Source organism: Candidozyma duobushaemuli, assembly GCF_002926085.2.
Source record: "Candidozyma duobushaemuli strain B09383 chromosome Unknown A_B09383, whole genome shotgun sequence".
Taxonomy (NCBI): Eukaryota; Fungi; Ascomycota; class Pichiomycetes; order Serinales; family Metschnikowiaceae; genus Candidozyma; species Candidozyma duobushaemuli.
The window spans coordinates 41,230-62,265 of NW_020289901.1; the positions used below are offsets into that span (position 1 = coordinate 41,230).

Below are 21,036 nucleotides of genomic sequence, written 5' to 3' on the forward strand. Positions count from 1 at the left end.
ATATATAATAAGATCATACAACGAAAACGGCGTAGATTTTTGATATAAATATGAAGTCTTCTCAGCGAACCGTCTATGACTGATTGAGTTTTCTGAGTTTAGAGCGGTAACTATCGCCATCAACGTATGTGCCCATCAACCAGCGATCGCCACCATTAGAGTCAGAAAATTGGTTTCTTGAGTGAAGAACACGACGATTGTCAAATATCACACAGCTTCCTTCAGGCAGTTTCACCTCGTAGGTGTTATTAGGATCATTGATGAAATCCTCAAAGAGCCTTATTCCTCTTAAGAAATCCTGCCAGAGTTCAGCATCCTCGGATGTTGTGACATGGAACTCGAATGGCCCTTGGAAAGGTGGGGCGTAATTGACCTCCTTGATCTGAGGCTGTCCAGTGGTGAAGTTCTTCACAAATGGATCCTCCACAATGAGCGGCCGCAAGTAGTAGTAGTACTCGTTATTATTATTGTAGTGATAGGTAAATGGAACCTTTTTTAATGCTTCGTAGGCAGCTGGATCAGTATCACGGATATGGTAGCCGGCTGCAAATGAGTCTGCAAAGATGTTTTCACCACCAAGGGTGGTATTCTGAATAAAATGCAAAAGCTGCAATCCAGGAGGAGACTCGTAGTAGAGCAAGTCCATATGCAACGGGAGAAAGACGTTTGTGTTGGCGATGTTCTTTGCGTTCTTCTCGTTCTTCACGTCGAAAAGGACCCCATAGAATGTCTTCTTGATGTAACCAAAGCGGTGTGCCAATTTGGACACAGGCCACAAATCTTCGTTCTCAGGCTTAATGGCATCGAGCTTTGGGTCATTGAGCGGATCTTCCACATTCTCAATAAACGAAAGACCGTATTTGTTCAAGTTGTTCACCACTTTCTTGAAGACCTCGTCTTTGGCAAAGTATGCATTGTAGTCGACCTTGAGATCGCCCAATTTTGGAACCAAATCCTTGTTTTTCCAATGCACCTTTTCTTCAGGAAAGAACTTGCCTTCAAATCGGCCCTTGAGTGTCAGAGCCTTCTTCAAGAAAGACTCAGTGTAAGCTGAATCATGGGCATTGCTTCCCTGCTGCCATTTCACAAAAAGCGTCTTTTCTCCATCCTTATCACTAACATAGGGCTTTTCCGAAACATTGAGGCCCCTGGAGATACCAGCCGTGGTGAATGACTTTTGGCTTGTGGAGATATCCACGGAATCTGGGGAAGTACAAGAATCTCTCAAGAAGACGTTATCAAAAGAAACATCCTTACCTTCGATATTCACTGTGATCGAAGTGCTATCGTAAGCCAGAAGGGAAAGTCGACGATTGGCCAAACGTTGTGTGACTCTGGAAAACATGAAGTAGTCTAGTATTGATACCTCGGTTAGAGATATTGTGGGGATTCCGCACTGAAAAAAAATAAAAAATATTGACACCCGCGAGGTTCGAACTCGCGCCTCCGAAGAGACCAGGAATGTATGGTAAGGTAACCTTACCCTGGCGCCTTAGACCACTCGGCCAGAGTGCCAATTGTTGTACTATGGAGAGCACAAGTTAAATATGAAATATAATAGAGCAAAATGAAGAAAGCTCAAAACCTTCGGATTTTTTTGGTTTTTAGCTCTCCTACTAACTAATCCCATGTCTATCCATTTTCTATAACCTAAAGCGTGAAAAGAGAAGTTCTCCGCTTACCAAATGGGTACACCACCAAGGCGGCAGCGAACAAACCCACAGAAATACCAATCGACACCTCTACCATGGTGGCACCGAAACTCAAAGACGACGAACTCGTCTCTGCATCACCAACACTTTCTCGGGTCGAATTGGTGATACGATTGGCGGTGTCAACACCAGCCAACAACGTACTTTTGGATGCAATACCAGATGGCACTTGCACGAAGATAGCTGGAAGCATGGCACTCACCGCCATTCCTCGTCCGATACGAGAGTACATGTTACCAAGAATACCGATAATGAAGGAACCAATGGCTGCAGTGAACTCGGTGACGTTCTGGAAATGTTTACCTGCGAAATACGTACCGACGTAAGCGGTACACGAGATGAAAAGCATCACAGGCAATTGTCTGAAACGAGCCTGGTTGATCAAACCGAGACATGTGGTGAAAAGCGGCACGAACAAAATTCTCCATTTGTGGTCAATTTCATGATCTGAGGAACATTGGGCTTGATCTGTGGCATTCAGATCGACCCAACCGTACAACGCAGCACCAAGTGTAATACCGAAACCCAAAAATAGCGAATATATAATTGCATAGAACATTCTGACCGAACCAGCAACAATATTCTTGGATTGCAACTCTAGCGAGCCACACAAAATGATGTAACCCGGCAAAATTAATGCTAGTGACCCTTGTGCAATGGCACCAAAGCAGAAAATTTTACCACTATTAGCAGATCCGATACCACGAGCAACGAAGGAAACAACGATAGAAGATGTAACCTCAAAAACAGAGGAGTACAAATGCGATTTGGAAGAAACAAAGAATTGCAAATAGCCCACGATGGAGCCGACACCAAATGAGATGGGCACATCGAGCCAACCTCCACCGAAACCGAAGGTACAAACGCATGCTGAACCTAAGGCATAAAGGAACACCGACATCCATGGAGGGTACTGGTTTCTTCTTCTCAACAAATCTTCAAGCTTCTTCGTAGCTTCCTCCACACTAGTCAAGTCATGAATAACGTCTTTGTAGATCTTGTGAGTGTCCGAAAGCTTGGACAAGTTAAGACCCTGGGCACATCTGACCAAATGCACCTCGGAAGTTCTGGTGGCTGCGTCACCAAATGCAATAAGCATGGTACCTGGGAAGTAGACAAATTGACCGTCGATTTCGAGCACTCGACTGGTCATAACCATGTACTCCTCCAATCTATGAGTAGGGGCACCATACATCATGAGAGCACGACATATTCTAATGATGAACCGCTGTCTCTGCAAAATGTCTGCGATGTGGACCGTGATACGCAACTTCTGGTCCTTGTTTTTCTTCAACTTCTTTCCAAGACGGTTCGTGCTAGGGTTCTTGGGTGCCTTTGGACGTGCATTTTGGAAAGATGGCAACTTAGCGGCATCTTCGTCCTCGTCTTCGTCGTCGGAGTCACGGCCGCCCTTCTGCTGATCCAGCTTCTTCTTAAACTTGTTAGCCAATCTCTTGGGGCCCAGCTTGATGTTGTTTTTGAGCTGAGTGAAATCATTCTGACTGACGTTCTTGGAACCGTAACCGCCGTCGTCGAATTGCTCGTCAGCAATCATCGTGTTGGAAGATGAGTTGAATGACAGCGACGACTTGCTGGCGCCTGGGTTTTGGTACAACTTCAAAAGCGATGAAAGCACACCAGCATGCACCTGTTTGGGTGGAGCAATGTAGTCATCACCACCGCCCTCAGCTAGAAGGAGATCGTCATCCTGTAAATCGTCGTCGAGGTCGGCTCTGAGCAAGTCGGGGTTAGGCTGGTAGAAAGGATTTTCGGCCGAGTCGATGGTAGCTTGTCTTTGGTGACTTTTGGCCTTTTCTTCCTTTTCGTGGTCCAAGGAGGAACCTTCCTGAAGGTCCACGTCGGTGAGGTCAGCTTTTTCGTCCGGCTCTTGGAAAGCCACCTTGTTCATGCGCTGCAGCTGCTTGAGCTCAGGAGCATGAATGTCAATCAAGTCTTTGGCGGCCTCGTTGAGCTCCGCATAGTTCAAATTCTGCATTTCAATGGCGTGGTCCTCGCCTTCACCGCCCACGGCCTCTTCAGCGTCGACTTCTCTGTCTTCGCCGGCCTTAGTGCCACCAGGCGCCAAACCACCGCCACTGAGACCGCCGCCGCCCATATTTAGGACGCGTCCAATGAACGTGTCGGATCTGGAAGGAGCATCGGCGCTATCGGCCTCATCTAGCAACAGCTGTCTGCGGAAGATGTTTCTGATGGAGCTGCTCTTTTTGGAGTTGCGGGACGTGTGGGAGGAGGTTCTGCGGACGTCGGCATTGTCGACTTCCTGGGATCCCGAGCGGGAGTGGCTTTTGCGCGAGCTGTTCAGCGAGGCACCCTGGGTTCTGTACTGCTGAGGGCTCTCGTCATTTTCGTCATCGGAGGAATCAGCGATTTCCAAGGGCATGGCGTTCTTGTCGTCGTCGTCGTCGTCACTCTCATCGTCGTCAGAACTATCGTTATTCTGTCTTTGCCGGGGCATGTTGAAGGCGAAATTAGGAAGGTCCAGGGCACCTTCTTCCTGGCGAGCCTTGGCCAAAGAGGACATCAGCACCAGGTCCAGGTCCGACAGCGACAGATCCATGGCGTTCTGGGAGGACGTGCTCATGACGGTGTTTCTGTTGTGCGGGGTATTCTCGCCCAGGTACTTGACCTTGTTGGCGTTTCCAGTGATCTTCTTCTTTGCCTTGACCAAGTTGGTTTTGGCATTTTGCTTTTTGTTCTGTTTGCGGAGCGCCGCCAAATTCACCGCAGGCACGTTGAAATTATGCTGAAACTGGGACTCGTCTTCCGACGACAGGGTCAGTGGACGAGACATGGTGTATTTGTGATCCGGGTGGAAGTGGGATGGGGTCTGATATATATGGCGGTTGCGACAGTGCCTGCGCGCTCTGGCTGCGAAATGCAGACAATGAGGAAAGTGGAAGAAGGAGGAGGAAGAGGAAGGTGGAGGGGGATATGGAGATTTTTTTTGAACTTCCATAAAACAATAAGGACGGGACTGAAAGTGACGTTTTTGCAGCTTCGCAATTGGGACACGGAGAGGTGGGTTGTACAGCCACGGTCTAGTATGCGGCCTAAAAAAAAAACCGCATTTCCAGTGCAGAACCGGCTGCAAAAGCAAGGAAGGACAGGCAGGAGACGAGAGTGGAAGGGAAGGGTAAGAGGAAGGGGAGATGAAAGGGAAAAACAGGATTTCAGGTTGGTGGAGCAGAACAAAATGATTATTTGATTGTTCAGAGAAAATAAGTGTGTTTTCTTTGGCGCCCCGTTTCATGGTGCTCACCGGGGCCAAGACAAGAAACCATGGCGTTTCTGGAAACTCAGACAATGCAACGGCCAAGAGGAGACGTGTGTGAAGAGCAAACGATGACTTTTGTTTGACTGGGTTTGTGTAGGTCTGTTGGTGAAGATGGAAATTTTCCATGCTTCCTGTGGCTGCCTGTGACCGGCATTAGAGGGTGCCACGGCACTTGTGGAAGCAGCGATTCTGCAAGGAAGGTGCACCGTCTGATCCACGCGAAGTTGAGAAAACCCTGGCTTTTTTCGATTTACGATTTTTGATTTCTTCAGAAAACCAGCATTTTAAAATTCAAACATTTCCACCAACGGCTGCCTCTCGATCGTGCGTTACAGAGGGTTGGTGGCCTTGGTGGGTGCAAACGCGAGCAAACGGAAAAATTCACCCCCGGGGCGGACTACCACTCTGCGCCCTAAGCCTGTTGTGCCTGGGGTGACGAAAAATAAGACCACCTGGACGCCGCCGAAAATTCCACAATGAAGCGCCGAATTCGAAAAAAAAAAAACCTCTCCTTTTTTCTCGATCTTCTCTAAAACCTCCTTTTGACGTCATGGATGTGCGGCGGCTCTAGAGCCTCAGACTGATCCATTCTGCCTCGCAACACGGCGTTCCGGTACTACTCGTCCACTCGTGTCAAGACTTTTTCACCATCGTCGCGAAGCACACTTCTGCCTTGCTGCTGAGCCAATCAGCTTTCTTCTTTTGGTGCCTACGCTCTACGGCTTGTTTTGGGCGTGGAATGCTGATTTTGTGCTTTGGCGAGCTGCATGTGTCGAGGGCCTTCGAGACGTTGATGACGACGTTTTGGTGAAAATCGCTGCTGCATGTGGCGGTACAGTGCCAGCCGAGAGGAGACCCGAGATACGATATGGGCTTTTGATATTTAGATTTGGGTTTTCGAGATTCTGCTTCTTGCTGCTAAAACTTCCCTGGAGAAAAGGACTAGACGGATCGTGGCTTGGCTGCGTTGACTCGGTGTGGCTGATTTTCCGATGTCTGTTTCACAGGTAGGCATACAAGAAGGCCAGTGTAGTTGGAGTGTAGGTTTCCGATTTTCTTCAAGACAATTTGCACGAAGATAGAATATTGTGGAAATCTGGAGAGAACAGATTCTCGTCTAATCCATTATTCTCGTGCTGAAGAAGCATCTAATTACCTGCCTCGGTTCAACGCCCTATAGCTATGGGCACTATCTAAGAATTGATCAGATATCATCTGGCTACTGACACCAGTCACACTTCTCTCATCAATCATAAAAAACATCCAAAATCACTTCACCTCTATTATCGCCTTTCAAGTATTCTACACCCACCGTTTCCAGTATTCTCCATTATCTATATTACAGTCCAGACGGCTGGCCCCAGACACCGTTCCCAAGACCTAGGCCTGCTGTGACCTGTCAACGCTCTCCTCCCACTGCACACCACAGTACTCTCTAACATATCCCACATGGTTCTCGTCCAAGCTGGGCATGTAGTCCTCCTCGTCCGTGTAAACCACAATAGTGCCCCACGACATACCATTCAAGATATCAGCCACAGAAGCGCCCTCGCCCTCAAGGTCCATAATCGCCTTGGGCATAAGCTGAAGCTCGAATCTTCTCTTGGAGGACGGATTGTATGCGGGATCAGGAACGGTCTTTTCACTCACCTGCTTGGCCACCTCGTCCTTGCCGCTATAGAGCACAGGCTGGCCGTCCAAGTCGTATCGAAGCACCTGCGTGGGGTTGTGGTTGACGACGGAGGTGAAGTTTTCGAAAAACTTGTCGTCAAGCATCTTGGAGATTTGGTTGGTCTGGTTGACAGCCAGTGAGGAGCTGGACGATGAAAGCGTTCTCTCCTTTTTGCCGCCTTTGCTGGGGCCTTCTTCTTCTGTGGTCTCTTCTATCAAATGCTTGTACTTTTCCAACTCAGGCTCGAGTGTCACTCTCTTGAGCTTCTCCTTCTCTGTAAAAAGAATGTAGCCAGGGTATTCTGGAAGATCAACTGACACCGGTTTCTTAGCGGGGTGGCGGGCTTAGCGGCCTTGGAAGCATCGGCGTAGCTTGCCTTGGCTGGTTTCTCTGTCTTCTCTGTCTTTGGCTTTTCTGCCTTATCGTCCTTCTTGAATGGTTCAGCCTTTCCAAATGGATTCGAGCTGGTGAACGGGTTAGCCTTTGCGTCGCCGCCAAAAGCTGCCAGAGAAGTAAACGGGTTTTCCTTGGCTCCGCTTCCAGTGGGCTTCGTCAGATCAAACAAGTCCTTGGTCATCTCGATCTGAAACTTCCGCTTATCTTCCAACCGAAGCTTCTCGTCCAACGCTTTCTGGGCCTCCGCCTGCTGCTCCTCGTAAATCTTTTCGGCGATAGCAGGGTCCTTGTTAATGGCCCTGATGGCCTTGATGCTTCCCTTCTTTCTCGAACACTGAGCGGTGTTTTTGCACCCAAACACATAGATCATTCTGTCGTACGCCTTGCCGTCCAATGGAGCGTAGGCCTGGGCAAGAAGCGCCATGAAGCTGCCACAATTGTCACATTTCAAGTCCTCCTCCTTGGGCTTCAGCTCAGGATGGGGCCAGATGGGCTGTCCTCCAATGAAGGTGTCTTCGATTGTGGGGTATTCGTCGTCCTCGCCAATGCCAATATCGATAAATCCAAGAAAAACATCTGACTGGGGAGAGTCGAACAAGTCTTCTTCGTCCGAGGAGTACTCGTCGTGGCTGGACATGGTTGGAGATGCTGCGATGAGTTGATGGTTTTCGTGCGAATGAGTTCACGATTTTCAGTGGGACAGCCTGAGAGGTGAGGATGGGGAAGTTTCTTATCAAAAACAAACAAAACGTTTCATTTTCATAAAATTTTGAGCCCTTAGACAATTGGAAAACTTTTGAAGTGGTTCCAATCATTCTTTGCTATCTTTCCAGAATAAGCTTCATACTCCTCCTCTCTCCAGGTGCTTCATACATATCTGAGCACTAGCTCTCACTTACAACCTCTTTTTATCTATATGGCGATTGACCGTCCGAGGCTTTATTGCCTCCTATTTACTTCGTTTTTATGTATTTACAAGTAGCGTGGGATCTCGGTCTCCTCGTACGCTTCTATCTTGTCCCCCTCTTCGAACTTATCCCAGTTGTTGAAGGCCAAACCACACTCAGTGCCCTTCTTGGCCTCCGAGATATCATGCTTCACGTGCTTAAGCGAAGAAAGACCTCCGGTGTAGATGATTTCTCCGTTCCTCAAAACACGAATCTTTGAAGACCGCTTCAATGTACCCGTTTGGACCTTCACACCAGCGATCTTCACCGTGGTCTTGTTCTTTCCTGTGATCAGAAGAGCAGTCTTCAAGTCTGCCTCTGCAAGCACGTTGATCTCGATGTGGGGCTTCAATTTCGATGTCAACTCGTTCGTAACCTCCTCTATCAAACGGTAGATCACGTTGTGCTCAAACACCTTCACATTGGCCCTTTCAGCCTTGAGCTGAATTTGCTTAGGCACCTTGACGTTGAAACTCATGATGCTGCCGTTCACCGTGGCAGCAGTGTCCACATCAGAGTCCGTTGGTGCACCGGCATCATACGAAATGACCTTTGCACGAACTTCCTCATTACCAAGTCCATCGATACTCTCCTTGATGGCCTCTGCTGAACCGTAGACGTCAGACCTGACGATATAGTTGACGTAGGTCGTTTTGGTATTTTCGTCTTCCTCCTTCATGAACTCCAGGGGATCGAGGCCAGCCAATTTGAGCTCATTGATCTTTTCCTGGCGCTTGAGCTCATTGACCTCTTCCTGTCTCAACTCGTTGATCTTCTCAATATCCTTTGCTTGTTGGATGATGGTGTTTCTTTCCTCTCTGTTTCTAACAACTTTGCGGCAGGTTTTCTCCGAGTCGGCTTCCAATATCTGATCGCCCGACTGAGGAAGATCTTTCCATCCCCAAATCTGCACTGGAGTCGATGGACCAGCGGCTTTAACAGTTTTTCCATTTTCGTCTTTCATCCCTCTTACTTTGCAGTACGTGTTGCCTGCTACCAAAAAGCTGCCTGGCTTGATGGTTCCTCGCTTCACCAAAACCGTGGAAACATTACCTAACCCTTTGATGAGCTCACTTTCGATGATCCAACCTTCAGCAGGAACACCCTTAGCCTCGGCTTTAAATTCACTAAGCTCACTGAGAGTGATAACGGCCTCCTCTAGCTTGTCCATATTCATGCCCGTTTTTCCACTAACTCTGACGGTCTGGGTTTCTCCGCCATAGTCCTCAATGTCAATTTCATGGCGAGCCAAGTCTCCCAAGACTTTGTCAATATTCACACCGTGCTTATCACATTTGTTGATGGCAACAATGATTGGAACATCGGACTTTTTGGCGTGCTTGATGGCCTCAATTGTCTGAGGCATCACCGAATCATCTGCAGCGACCACAAGAATTACAAGATCAGTGACAACCGCTCCACGTTCTCTCATGCTCAAAAATGCAGCGTGTCCTGGAGTATCCAAGAAAGTGATCTTTTTCTTTGAAATAGGCGTGGTGACAGAAAAAGCACCAATGTGCTGGGTAATGCCTCCAAATTCACCAGCCACTACCGAGGACTTTCTCAAGTAATCCAAGATTGTCGTTTTTCCATGATCAACATGACCCATGATGGTCACAACTGGGGCTCTTGGCTGGAGCTGCTTCTCATTGACTGGTGCTGGAAAGAGATCCAAGCCTGTTTCGTCACTCATGGTGATATCGAAGCCGTACTCATCTGCTATAAGCGAGGCATTCTCTTTATCTAAAATATAGTTATGGCTCATGTTCTCGAAACCAAGCTCTTCAAGCTTCGTGAGCATCTCGGATAGCTGAACGTTCATGATATTGGCCAAGTTGGTGACCGTGATAAATGTAGGGATGTTGATCTTGATGTTCTCTTTTCTCTTCTTCACCACCTTCTTCTTTTTAGGTGGCGCCTTAGCCTTGGGCACGGCTTGGCCTTTATTCTCCTCCGCTTGTTTCTGCTTAATTTGTTGATTTAACCGCTGCTTTATCTCAGCAAATTTCTGGATACTGCCTCCAGAAGAAGCCTGTTCCGGTTGGGGCTCTGGTTTCTGCTGCTTCTTGGGCTGCTGCTTCTCGGTAGGCCGATTGGGTACTTTATTCTGCTGATTCTGACCATGCTTATTTTGCTTTTTTGGCCCGGGACTGTTCTTATTGTACATTTGTGCAAATCGGTTAGGTTTCTTAGCTTCTCCGGACCCTGGGGTATTGGGTTTCTTAGGGCCCTTCACATCTGAAACCTTGGGCAAATTTCGAAGAGAGTGAAGCTGGCGACTCTGTAGAAAACAGCTATAAGCCCTTTCTAGGCCTTTTAGTCTGTAGCTCATGGTACTTTCTCTTGTAGATACTGCCTGCGAATTTTCAGTTGATAGTCTACTGCATAGCTTCATACCACCATGAGCTTATCAGATGTATGCGGGTGAATTTCAAACTACGATAATCGGATCATTTTCTATGGCGCCTGTTGGCTTTTTTATTTATGTATTTTTTTTTTTTTGATGCAGTGGAATAGTGGTGAGCGGGATGTGACATAGAAGGATACTCGTTATCGCGCTGCGAGTTACTCGTATCTGTAGTCACCATTCGAGGCAACATAGCCCATGAATTTGCTTTCATTAAGCGTGGCAATAAGATCATCAATCTCCTTAAAGTTGTCGTCATTGCATGCAAAATTGCGGTGTCTGTTCGACACAATGTGCTCGTCAAAGCTATCGTACTTGACTCGGCAGTTCTCGCAATATCCGGGCCTCAACTCACGCTCCCGCTCTCGCTCGCGAGAGTCGGTCTTCTGCATGTGCTTCTTCATGAATATACGCCTCTTAAGGTTGTTCAAATTCTTTGATGGAACTTGTGACACAGCGGGCCCTAGACCATTCCCTTGGTGTGCGTGCTGCTGCGCAGCACTATTAAGAACTGAATCCATATGGTTGGATTGTGCGTTTGATGCTCCATTATAACCAGAGGCAACGACGTCGTAAAACTTGGAGTTGGACTGTGATACTGAGTTGTTGAAGGGCTGCATCACGGAGGAGTTTCTCATTAGCCCGGCTGGTGCCTTAAAGCTGAATTCATGGTTCACATCCACCTCATCTTCATCTTCTTCAGGAGATGGCTCCTTTTCCATCAGAATGGTGTCGTTATCATTTTCGTCAATTTCTTTGATGCTAGCTTCATCGGCCACTGTATTGTCGGTTGTCTCAGCGGAATCCGTGCTCGTGCTCGTTTCAGTGAGCGCTGAGGAATTGATGGAGACTTTGTCGCGGGCGTAGCCAATGATGACATCAGTAACCTTTCTTAGAAGATCTCTATATTCTTTTGTAGCGTCGAACTTCTGCAATCGGCGCAACTTCTTTCTTTCCAGGTTATCCGAGGTGTCAGGAATGAAGGGGCACTTGCCGTCTAGAGTGTGATAGAAAGATGGGTAGTTCTCGCCAGACCATTCACGAACGGCAATTGGGCGTACGGCTTGGGAAAGATCGTAGATGTAGATGAAGTTTTTCTCCAAGTAGTACAAGTCCTCTCTCTTTGCATTAGGATCTCTGTCGGCGGAACCGAAGATCTTTTCTTCCTTGAGAAGGTTGGACAAATTGCCTGTACGTTCATGGGCACCGGAGTCATTGACACCCAAGTTTTTGAGGAAACGGAACACCTTCTCGTAGTCCCACACTTTGATCTTTAGACTCACGGCGTCGTGGAAGATGTCATTGTTTGGATAGGCCTTGGAGCTGCTGAACAGACGGCGACTGACGATGATACTGACGTCTCTGTCGTAAAACGGCACGATCTCACAGCCAACCAGCCGCAATGCACGCTGTGCCCTCTTCTGCTCGTTATACTGTGCTTGGTTGTTTGAATCGCAACCTTGAGTGTCGAAGTAAACGACAGATTCACGCATGATCTTCCGCCAGGAGTCCTGCCAGCTTTTGAGCTCGTCTCCTACGAGTCTAGCAGACTTTGAGGCAGCTGCTCCGCTGGCCACTGCCTTTGTTTCCTCCTTACGTTTCTTGTCGTCTTCCTCATCTGTTTGTTTGCTCTCCTCGTTATGATCTGTTTTGTGTGATTTGAGCTTGGGTTTTATCGTAGCCGGCAGAGGCACGTTCTGGTTTGTTTCAGCCAACGGCACACGTTTGGCCTGGGACATGGTGGAGTAGGATCTCTTCTTGTTTGTCCTGTCCATCTTAAAGGTGCATTGTCAGAATTGATTGGGATGCGAAGGTGGCAGCTGAAAAGCTATTAGTTGACAATGCTGAGAGGGAACAGTAATGCGATAAGAGTCTCCGTAGAAGGTGTAGACGGGCTGGGGTCTATGTGTTAGTGGTAGGAGCAAAACACGAAGATTCGCGTCGTGAGAATGAGAAAAAACCAGTAGGCTGCATGCCACTGTTTACATTTGGGGTTGAGGTGAGCTTTCTAACTGGGAAAAAAAAGATGATGTTAGTGAAGAGAGTGAGATTGAAAGATCTTTAAATTCTTTAAAAATCAAAAAATTGGGTTGGTGTGGGCAGTTTCAAGGTGTTGCTTGGGCTGCGAAACGGCTGCAAACCAGCTGCGTCAGTGCTTACTGGACGATGGTGCGAGTGACAATGGATTAAATCTGGAGGGATCTGTTGACATTACTTAAAGCAGGTCGTTGCTGTTTTGAGTTGAGTTTTTTGCATTTTGGTTGTACGATGGGGGTGGTGAGTTTGGAGAATTTGAGGGAAGTCGTTTTAGGGCTGGCGATGGGCTGACAGTTTTGTGTATTTTCGGGCCTGGTGGGTACGGCAATTTTTCTTCGATCGAGGTTCGTCAGGTTGGGCGAAAAAGTTTCAGTGTAGGGCTATTGAAAAGATTGGGGAGATTCCGAGACTTCTATATGTTGTTGACGACCACAGTCTTGTTGGGTGATTCAGTAATGTGGATAAAAGCTGCCATTCTCGCCTTTGTCGTAATATATCGATGCTCCATTCTCTGGGGCTCAGTTGAAGCATTAACAGGACTTAAACTGGTCAGACCCTCTAGTTTATTGTTTTCTCGAGTAAGGCATACATTTCAATTTTGGACTTGGGGTCTCATTTTGCAGCCACTCCGCACTATTAAGCTGAGGATTGCAACAGACGAAATACGCTCACCATAAATATGTCTCCTAAAAACCAAGACAGAGGCTTTCAGACAAAAGACCTTCCGAATGAGCATCTTGGCAATTGGCGAATTTCCCTTACCACTCTACCCCCAGAAAGCCATTCCGCTAGCAAAACAGCACCAAAACCTCACCTTGTCGATTTCCAGGCCGGTCTCCATTCACAATCAAAACTACAAAAGAAATATCCAAGAATGCACCCCTAACCCTACCAAAGCTTAATCTGCAGCTTTGGGGCTGCAAACCTTATCGCCTCTTGCCTATATCACCTCAACATTCCAGGCGCACTCGCACTATATCAACTACATGCTACAACCAAAGCACATCTCCAAAACCCTCTCACAAGTGCTCTCGCTGGCGGGCCAGGGGCCTATATCTGCATCGCTACTTTCCAAAAAGGGGCTCCCGTTGGCTACGGTGCTGGTGCCAAACCTGGACATCTCTTCAGACAATCTCAAGGTGTTCTCGTTGTTGGCAATCAATGCGTTTCATCAGCAGACCAAGGCGAAAAGCGCCGACTTGGACGACTGGGCTGTTATGGACGTTGACGGAAACTTGAGGACGATGGTAAAACGCTTCTCTACCGAGGGAGGTCTCAAAAACCTGATGTATGTGGTGATCTTCTACCTTAGTGGGTACGAAGACGGAAAAGCCAAGGCACAGCTTGACGTGCTTACGGAGACGCTAGAAAACGAACTTCAGGGCTACGTGGCGGCTTAGACCGGGTGCTATTATGCTAAACAGGAATCACGAAATAGAATAAAGTGCGGTGCACGGAGAAGTAAGGTCGTAGATGCATTAGATGGCTGGCGACTGCGGGCCGGAACCACGGGGATACCATGGGTTCGGGCAGTCAATGAAGGGCCAGCGGGACGTTCGTAATCGAAGATACGCAGAATGCCGGGCGTGTAGTGTGCCGATACGGATGGTCCATACCCAAAGTGGGTATACCTATGCGCCAAGCTCACTTCACCACCATGTCAACGTCGCTCTCCTCTTCGACGTCGTCCTCAACCTCGTCCATGTCATCCATGAGGCTTTCCTCATCAAAACTCTCCTCCTCGCTGTCGTACCAGAAGTCCTCGTCCACAGGCTCCTGCTCAACGTCCTTGGCGCCCGAACCGGCACCGTAGGCGTGGACCTCGCTCTCGGGAACCACAAAGCCCTCGGGATGTCGCCCTTGGACCGGTTCACCTCTTGCATAACCTTCTTCTTGTAGGCATCGGGGCTCTTTCTCAACTCGACGGAAGCGTCGATGTTGGCAGGCAGCAGGATGTTGGGGTCCTCCAAAAGCGAAACAATGGAAATCAACACCAGCTCCACCGTCTGAGCAGGCGACCACGTCTCGCTGTCTGGCTCGTCCGAGGTAGGGTCACCTCCCTGGTGGAGAATGGAAATGCACAATCTGCCGTCACGGTACACGTTGGGGTGGTAGATGGCGGGCGTGAAACGGAACGTTGGGGGCGAGAAAGGAAAGTCAGCAGGGAAACGCATCTGGCCCTTGAAGAACCCCCCGTGGTACATGGACTCCTTGTTGAGCACCATGATGCCGATGTTCCATAAAAAGATGTTGTCGTCGTCAAGCTCGATGTGGAATGAGGGGATGCCCTTCTTGGGGTCCGTCAAGTCTCTGAACTGCCGCTGGAGGATGGCTGCTGCTGACTTTGAACTCATTGTGGTTACAAACAAATAATGTGGGTGGTGGGAAATGGGAGGAAATGTTGCCGGTTCTATGGATGCCGATCGTGGTTTGAATGCTCTACCTAGTTTTTTAGAATGGGAATCTTGGGAAAAACAGGTGGAAATAGCGGGTTTTCAGCGATGCTGGGAAGAAGTAGTGGAGGGATTCGGAGGTGCGAGGCGATTTTCTTTTTTCTGTGGTGGTGCCGCAGCCTGCTTTCTTTTCCTGCCACAAGTTGCTGTGAGGGCTACGGAATATGGGGGTGATTTTTGGGAAATTTTTGGGAAAAATAGATGAAGGTGGAAGAGAGTTTCCTGAATTTTATTGTGACGTGGCTGACTGCCCGCTACGGCCGCTGGAAGTACGTTTTGGGCAGCTTTTAATTCCAAGTCACGTGACCTGTCACAAAATAAGGTACTTACAAATCACGGATCCCCGGGGTCAGGCGGGTCAGAGACTCGAGGAGGATTTACAGAAAAAAATAGTGGAAGTAGAGCCAGGTCGGAGGGTCGAGGTTGGGTGTTCGGACCAGTGGAGATTGTTTGTTTTGCGGCCATGCAAGCAGGACAGGATCAGCACGGGGCACACGGACCCCATCCAGCATCCAGCTTAAAAGAGGAGGTTTTTGCCCATTTTGCAAAACCCCAGATATTTCGAGTATTTGGAAAATCCTCGAGTCGAGGCAACCACGGCACATTCAAGTTGCCGGATTTGCGGTTGAGAATGTGAAAAACACCGCGTGAACCAGCAAGCGACACTAGGATAAGAATGCTTCGAGCCCAAAGCGGATATGTTGGTTGAGCTATTTGCAGCCGCTTCCCAGCCAGGAGGTGCCACAATGGGAATTTTTGAAAATTGGCTGATGAGCAAGGCACTTTTATTTTGGTGACGTTGAGGTGGTATTTTCTGGAGTCATGGGCCAGGGCCTTGAGCCCGTGTATCTGTAGTGTGGGGTGTGTTTACTGAGGGTACCGATAACACAGCAGTTGGTAAGAAAGCGGATGAAAGTTGACTAGTTTTGAGACCAGAGATAATGACAAAACAAGGTATTGAAAAAAGCATCATCACCTTCTTTTTTTTATTCCATTTGTTTAGATTTTGTGAAATCGATACCCGGGTGTTTGCGTATGGGACTTGGCCTAGGCCAGCCTGAAAAATAGCGACCCTTGCAGCTTTCTCAGACACCGTCTAGGTATTCACAAAAGCACCAAAACTGAATTCGTCATTTTCCAACTACTTCTTCTTTTTCTACTTGCCTGACCAATTTCGTCTTCGGCGTTTTTCGAAACTTGGCCACACCCACCACCTTGTTTATCTTCCTGCCTCGGCCTTGTTTGCAGCCATCTGCGGCTAAGACGGCCTAGCAAACCCACGGCTATTTTTCAGAATCGTCTACCCATCAAATTTCGTCCAACGAGACAAACAATAAGAGCGCCTTCATTGTTCCATTCCTCGCCTCCGGGCCACGTTTTACAAAACTGCCCAAAATCCTAAACCACCAATCTTGCTATAATATAATCGTATTTGCCTCACATTCCTGGCGCCAGATTGGACGTAAACAGCAGCCCAAGCCACTGAGAGCCCCCTAGTGAGACACCCATCCTCGAAACCAGAAAGAACCACCAAAACCACCAAAACCAAAAAATCTAGCTTCTACGATTTCTCTATTTTCCTATCAGAATTTCATTCATCTACACTAATTTCTCTTTATCCCCTTGCCCCGGCTCTGAATCCAAGATAACCTCACGTGCCGCTGACATTTGATCCGGCACTTGGTTATCGATACGCTATCAGGCATACCCAAGCAATACTTGATTCTTCATCATGGACATCGAGGAGCAAATTGAAAAAGCAGAGAAATTGGAAACGCCATCGTTGGTGGGTCTGTCGATCCGTTCGGCCGACGACCTGGTGCATCAAAACTACATCCACCCAGAGAAGTACAAGGGCCGTTCCAAAAGCAAGCCCAAGAAACACCTGATCTTGGACCTGTCAATTGGGGCGTCTTTGGACGATTTGATCAATGAGGGTGCGCTTCTAGGCTCTGAAGAGGATTTCGACAAGTTTTTGGACGATACGGGCAAGATCAAGTCGGATGCTAAGTACGCTCCTGAAAAGAAGAAACCCCAGGAGGAATCTTCCAGTGAAAGCACGCCGCAGAAAGAGGCCCCAAAGGCTTCAGACGAGCCTTTGGAACCACAGGTCAAGTTGAGCTCTGTGGATCCTGAAAGTGTGCCCATTTCTGCGCTGTCAACCGTGGACAATGAAAAGACAGAGCCCAAGGAGGATCTGATCTACGAAAACGACGACTTCTCCGCCCCCAATTTGTCCGAATACCAGCTCGATCACCAGATCGCAGACCATTCGGACTTGTTGAGCTCGGTCCAGTCTTATGATCTCAGCAAGTTGCCCTCTTCAAACGATAGAGAGCGCTCCAAAAGTAATAATCTTGCAGACTTGCCAGCTCGTGTTCCTTCGAATACGAGAGCTTCGCCTGCAAGAAGAGCCCCTGCCTTGGGTAAACAATTGGACTTTGGTGAGAACGCCAACATCAGACTGTCAGACTCATTGCACAGTCCGTATTTTGCTTCGTACGAGAGGTCTCCAAGCAGGTCCAGAACTGGGTTCAGGGATAAGTCATCCGACAGAGACACCAGGCTGACATCTTCTTCAACCACCTCCAATCCACATTTGGCCCGTGGCGATACCTACAAGAACATTCACCCTGACACTCCTCTCAAGTATGAACGTCCAGCTGATTTTGATGTGGACGAGGAAGAGGAGGATAGCAGAGCTACTAGACATTCGAAGCCCACCATGGGTGAGTCCATCGCTGCCGCTGAGGAGGAGAACCTCAAGGCCTTCCATGGTGAGCAAGGTCTCACTAGGGATCCATCCTTGGTGACCACCGGTGACTACACTAATTTCAATGTGGACACCGTGAACCACAATTTGGATGAGGCGTCTTTGTATTCTGTAAGATCAGAATCTTCAACGAATTACTTGAGAAGCATCTCCAGATCAAGGTCCAGGCAGCCTAGACACAATGTCGATTCCATCAACGAGAAGAACGATGCTAACCATGAGGAGCTCGCACAGGAGGGAGCCTTGATCAGCGACGATCCGTTTGACCAAGTTGAGGACCTCGACAACGTCATGAAGAACGTCGTGAGTCCTTCCAAGAAGCAAGATGCCTCTGACATAGCCGACTCCCAGAAGAAGCCAGCAGAAAAGGCGCCAAGCTTGGCTGAAACCTCCATCACTGAAGATGCTGAACCAAAGGCGACCACTGCGTTGACTTCAGAGGAAATCGAGGAAGAGAGCAAGGATACCATTGAGGCTGACGAGTCGAGCAAGGACATTTCCAAGCATGACGAGTCCAGCAATATTCCTCTCTCGAAGAAGTCCCAATCGGAGGCCTTGAGCGAAGACACTTCTGCAAAGGAAGCTATCGAAGAGGAATCTGAAAAAGCCCCTGTCAGCGATGTTGCCGCAGAAGAGAAGGACGCTGAAACGAAGGAGCAGCTCATTGATGAGTCTGCACCAACTGTTACTGCCAATGATATCAAGATCGATGATTCGAAGGCTGACCATGAGGTTCATCGTGATATCGCGCCTGAAGTTAGTGAGGAAGCTCCTAAATCAAGTGAGTCTGTGGAGATTGATGAGCTGGCGGAAGACAAGATCAAGGAGGCCAAAGAGCAGCTCATAGCCGAGGAGGCACCTGCTGTTACTGCCAAGGATATCAAGATCGATGATTCGAAGGCTGACCATGAGGTTCATCGTGATATCGCGCCTGAAGTTAGTGAGGAAGCTCCTAAATCAAGTGAGTCTGTGGAGATTGATGAGCTGGCGGAAGACAAGATCAAGGAGGCCAAAGAGCAGCTCATAGCCGAGGAGGCACCTGCTGTTACTGCCAAGGATATCAAGATCGATGATTCGAAGGCTGACCATGAGGTTCATCGTGATATCGCGCCTGAAGTTAGTGAGGAAGCTCCTAAATCAAGTGAGTCTGTGGAGATTGATGAGCTGGCGGAAGACAAGATCAAGGAGGCCAAAGAGCAGCTCATAGCTGAGGAGGCACCTACTGTCACTGCGGCTGATATCAAGCTAGACAAGAATGAGACAAGGGTGGTGAACGAGTCAACTGAAGATGCTCTGGAACTTGCGACGGAAAAGGACGGAAAGGACAATGAGTTCTCAGCCACAGCTCTAGAAAGCTCCACTAAGTCAATCGTTCAAGAGGCCGACGAGCCACTGGAAAAGGCTTCGGCGAAGAACCTCGATACTACTGCGGATGATGAAATCTCAGGAACCACGGAGAGCAAAGAAGTTCCCTCTGAAGAGGAGGAGACGAAGCCCAATTTGGTTTCTGAACCAGTACCAAACGTCTCTGACAAGGAAGAGGCAAAGGATATCAAGGCTGAGGAAGATCCCACTCCTGAAGACAAAGATGCTACAGAAGAGGAAGAGCGCAAACCAAGCCTTATAACCGAAGGCGGTATTGAAGAAGACGAGCATGCTGCAGAACCAGGACAGAAACTTGATAAATCTGTCGACGAAGAAGGTAACTCTGTCGAGGAGAAGAGCGAGACCGTCAAGGATGGTGTCGAGACTGACGAGCATGGAGCCAAGGTTCCTGTGATCGACTTTGAAAAAGAGAAGGAGAATGTCGCCCCTGAGACAGACGCTCCGGCCACTCAGCCTTCTCTCATTGGCGAAACTGCCAACGACGACAAGGAGCTTGAAGCAGAGGATGCCGAGGCTGCTGAAGCTACTACCGGCAAGGATGTTCCTGAGCCAGCTACTGTGGTGGAGAAGGAGGGGTCAAAGTATGACTCCGAAAAAGACACGACGATAGAGCCTGCTAGTGAGACCGCCTTGCCAAAGGAAGCTGCATCTACGGAACCTGAAGCTGACAGGGAGCTCAAGAAGGATGAAGGCGACGTTGTCGAGGAGAAGGCACCAGAGACAGAAGGTGAGATCGTGGACATCAAGAATGACGACGTTCCTACCGACAGTCAAAAGGTGAAGGCCACCGAAATCGTCGCTGAAGAGGAGCAGGAGAAGCAGGGCGCTGACGACGAAAGCCCAGAGCAGGAATCCGAGGCCCAGGAGCTGGAGGCTGCAGATGCTCCTACGGAAGAGACGACAAATGACGCCGAAGAGGAGGAGGCAGCGCAGGCTTCCAAGGAGACGACAAAGGATGCTACAAAGGACGAAGCAGTAGTAATTTCTACAAAGGAGGCTGAAGAGGAGGAATTGCCCAAATCTGAGAAGACTTCCACTACAGCTCCCACAGATGTCAAGGACGACTCTGAAGTCAAGGACAAGGAAGTGGTGCAGGAAAAGAGCACACCTCAGGCCGCCAGCCAGGGATGGTTTGGCCTGATCAAGCAGGGTCTCGGTGCTGTTGTTGGCGGAGGTGCTGCCGCTGCTGCTGCCGATACCAAAAAGGACGACGAGTTTGGCGTTTCTCAGGAAGAATTACGCAAGCACCTCCAGTCCTTGCCAGTTTACATCTACACGTCGCTTGCTGGCGGCATGCAAATTATGCAGAGAACCAACCGTCTTACGACAATTTTGACAGCCAATGGCGTGAAGTTTGAGTACAGGGACTTGGGCACCGATGAGGAGGCCAAAAAGATCTGGAGAAGGTATGCCCTGGGCAAGACACTTCCTGGAGTGGTGAGAGGAGACGATTTTATTGGCAACTGGCAGGAGATTGATGAGCTCAACGAAGAGTACATGCTCACACAGAGACTCTGGGAGGAACTCTAGACGGTGTGGCTTGTCTGAAGTGTGGAATTTTGCAACAAACCACACGGGCATAATCGGACCTGCAGAGAGTGCCACGTTACGAGGCCGCAGACCAAATTCTAGCGCACGGTAGGCATGTAAGCGAGTGACGTGGCTTGTGATACACCGTACACTCACTGAGCTCTAGATAGTTACCATCAGACTAGATAGATATCATCAGACTAGAATAGGAATACACCAATAGCAGAAGTTGACGAGGCGGTTATGATAAAAAGCAATAACTGCACGATTCTCGAACATTTTTTAAACTGTCACTTTTGGACCACTTTCAAAACCCATGATCTATTCTCATATCTTACTAATCGTCTAAAAAACTTCCCTCCTAGTGGAGCAGGTGAGGTTGGGCGAGGTTAGCGGGCCTTATGTGCAGTACACAGCCATGGCTTGTT

The 21,036-nt window shown here is 48.6% G+C and overlaps 8 protein-coding genes across 8 annotated transcripts; 2 read left to right on the top strand and 6 right to left on the bottom strand. All coding sequences in view use genetic code 12, as the record gives it.

Moving 5' to 3' along the window:
* Positions 1–73: 73 nt before the first annotated feature.
* On the bottom strand, positions 74–1,345 carry CXQ87_000021 (uncharacterized protein; the record flags this gene model as incomplete). The annotated part of the gene is made up of 1 exon (XM_025478608.1): positions 74–1,345. One exon carries the CDS (start codon positions 1,343–1,345, stop codon positions 74–76), a length of 1,272 nt encoding a protein of 423 aa, XP_025338081.1.
* Positions 1,346–1,650: 305 nt separating this feature from the next.
* Positions 1,651–4,524, bottom strand: CXQ87_000022 (pheromone-regulated protein; the record flags this gene model as incomplete). Its single annotated transcript, XM_025478609.1, has 1 exon — positions 1,651–4,524. The coding sequence occupies one exon, from the start codon at positions 4,522–4,524 to the stop codon at positions 1,651–1,653; it is 2,874 nt and encodes a 957-aa protein (XP_025338082.1).
* Positions 4,525–6,387: 1,863 nt separating this feature from the next.
* Positions 6,388–7,712, bottom strand: CXQ87_000023 (uncharacterized protein; the record flags this gene model as incomplete). The annotated part of the gene is made up of 2 exons (XM_025478610.1): positions 6,388–6,934; positions 7,000–7,712. 2 exons carry the CDS (start codon positions 7,710–7,712, stop codon positions 6,388–6,390), a joined length of 1,260 nt encoding a protein of 419 aa, XP_025338083.1.
* A 335-nt stretch (positions 7,713–8,047) lies between these two features.
* Positions 8,048–10,354, bottom strand: IFM1 (translation initiation factor 2; the record flags this gene model as incomplete). Its single annotated transcript, XM_025478611.1, has 1 exon — positions 8,048–10,354. The coding sequence occupies one exon, from the start codon at positions 10,352–10,354 to the stop codon at positions 8,048–8,050; it is 2,307 nt and encodes a 768-aa protein (XP_025338084.1).
* A 233-nt stretch (positions 10,355–10,587) lies between these two features.
* On the bottom strand, positions 10,588–12,168 carry DBF4 (protein serine/threonine kinase activating protein; the record flags this gene model as incomplete). The annotated part of the gene is made up of 1 exon (XM_025478612.1): positions 10,588–12,168. One exon carries the CDS (start codon positions 12,166–12,168, stop codon positions 10,588–10,590), a length of 1,581 nt encoding a protein of 526 aa, XP_025338085.1.
* A 1,284-nt stretch (positions 12,169–13,452) lies between these two features.
* On the top strand, positions 13,453–13,866 carry CXQ87_000026 (uncharacterized protein; the record flags this gene model as incomplete). Its single annotated transcript, XM_025478613.1, has 1 exon — positions 13,453–13,866. The coding sequence occupies one exon, from the start codon at positions 13,453–13,455 to the stop codon at positions 13,864–13,866; it is 414 nt and encodes a 137-aa protein (XP_025338086.1).
* Positions 13,867–14,110: 244 nt separating this feature from the next.
* Positions 14,111–14,820, bottom strand: CDC34 (SCF E2 ubiquitin-protein ligase catalytic subunit; the record flags this gene model as incomplete). The annotated part of the gene is made up of 2 exons (XM_025478614.1): positions 14,111–14,311; positions 14,341–14,820. The coding sequence occupies 2 exons, from the start codon at positions 14,818–14,820 to the stop codon at positions 14,111–14,113; spliced, it is 681 nt and encodes a 226-aa protein (XP_025338087.1).
* A 1,831-nt stretch (positions 14,821–16,651) lies between these two features.
* Positions 16,652–20,608, top strand: CXQ87_000028 (uncharacterized protein; the record flags this gene model as incomplete). The annotated part of the gene is made up of 1 exon (XM_025478615.1): positions 16,652–20,608. One exon carries the CDS (start codon positions 16,652–16,654, stop codon positions 20,606–20,608), a length of 3,957 nt encoding a protein of 1,318 aa, XP_025338088.1.
* Between the last annotated feature and the right edge of the window lie 428 nt (positions 20,609–21,036).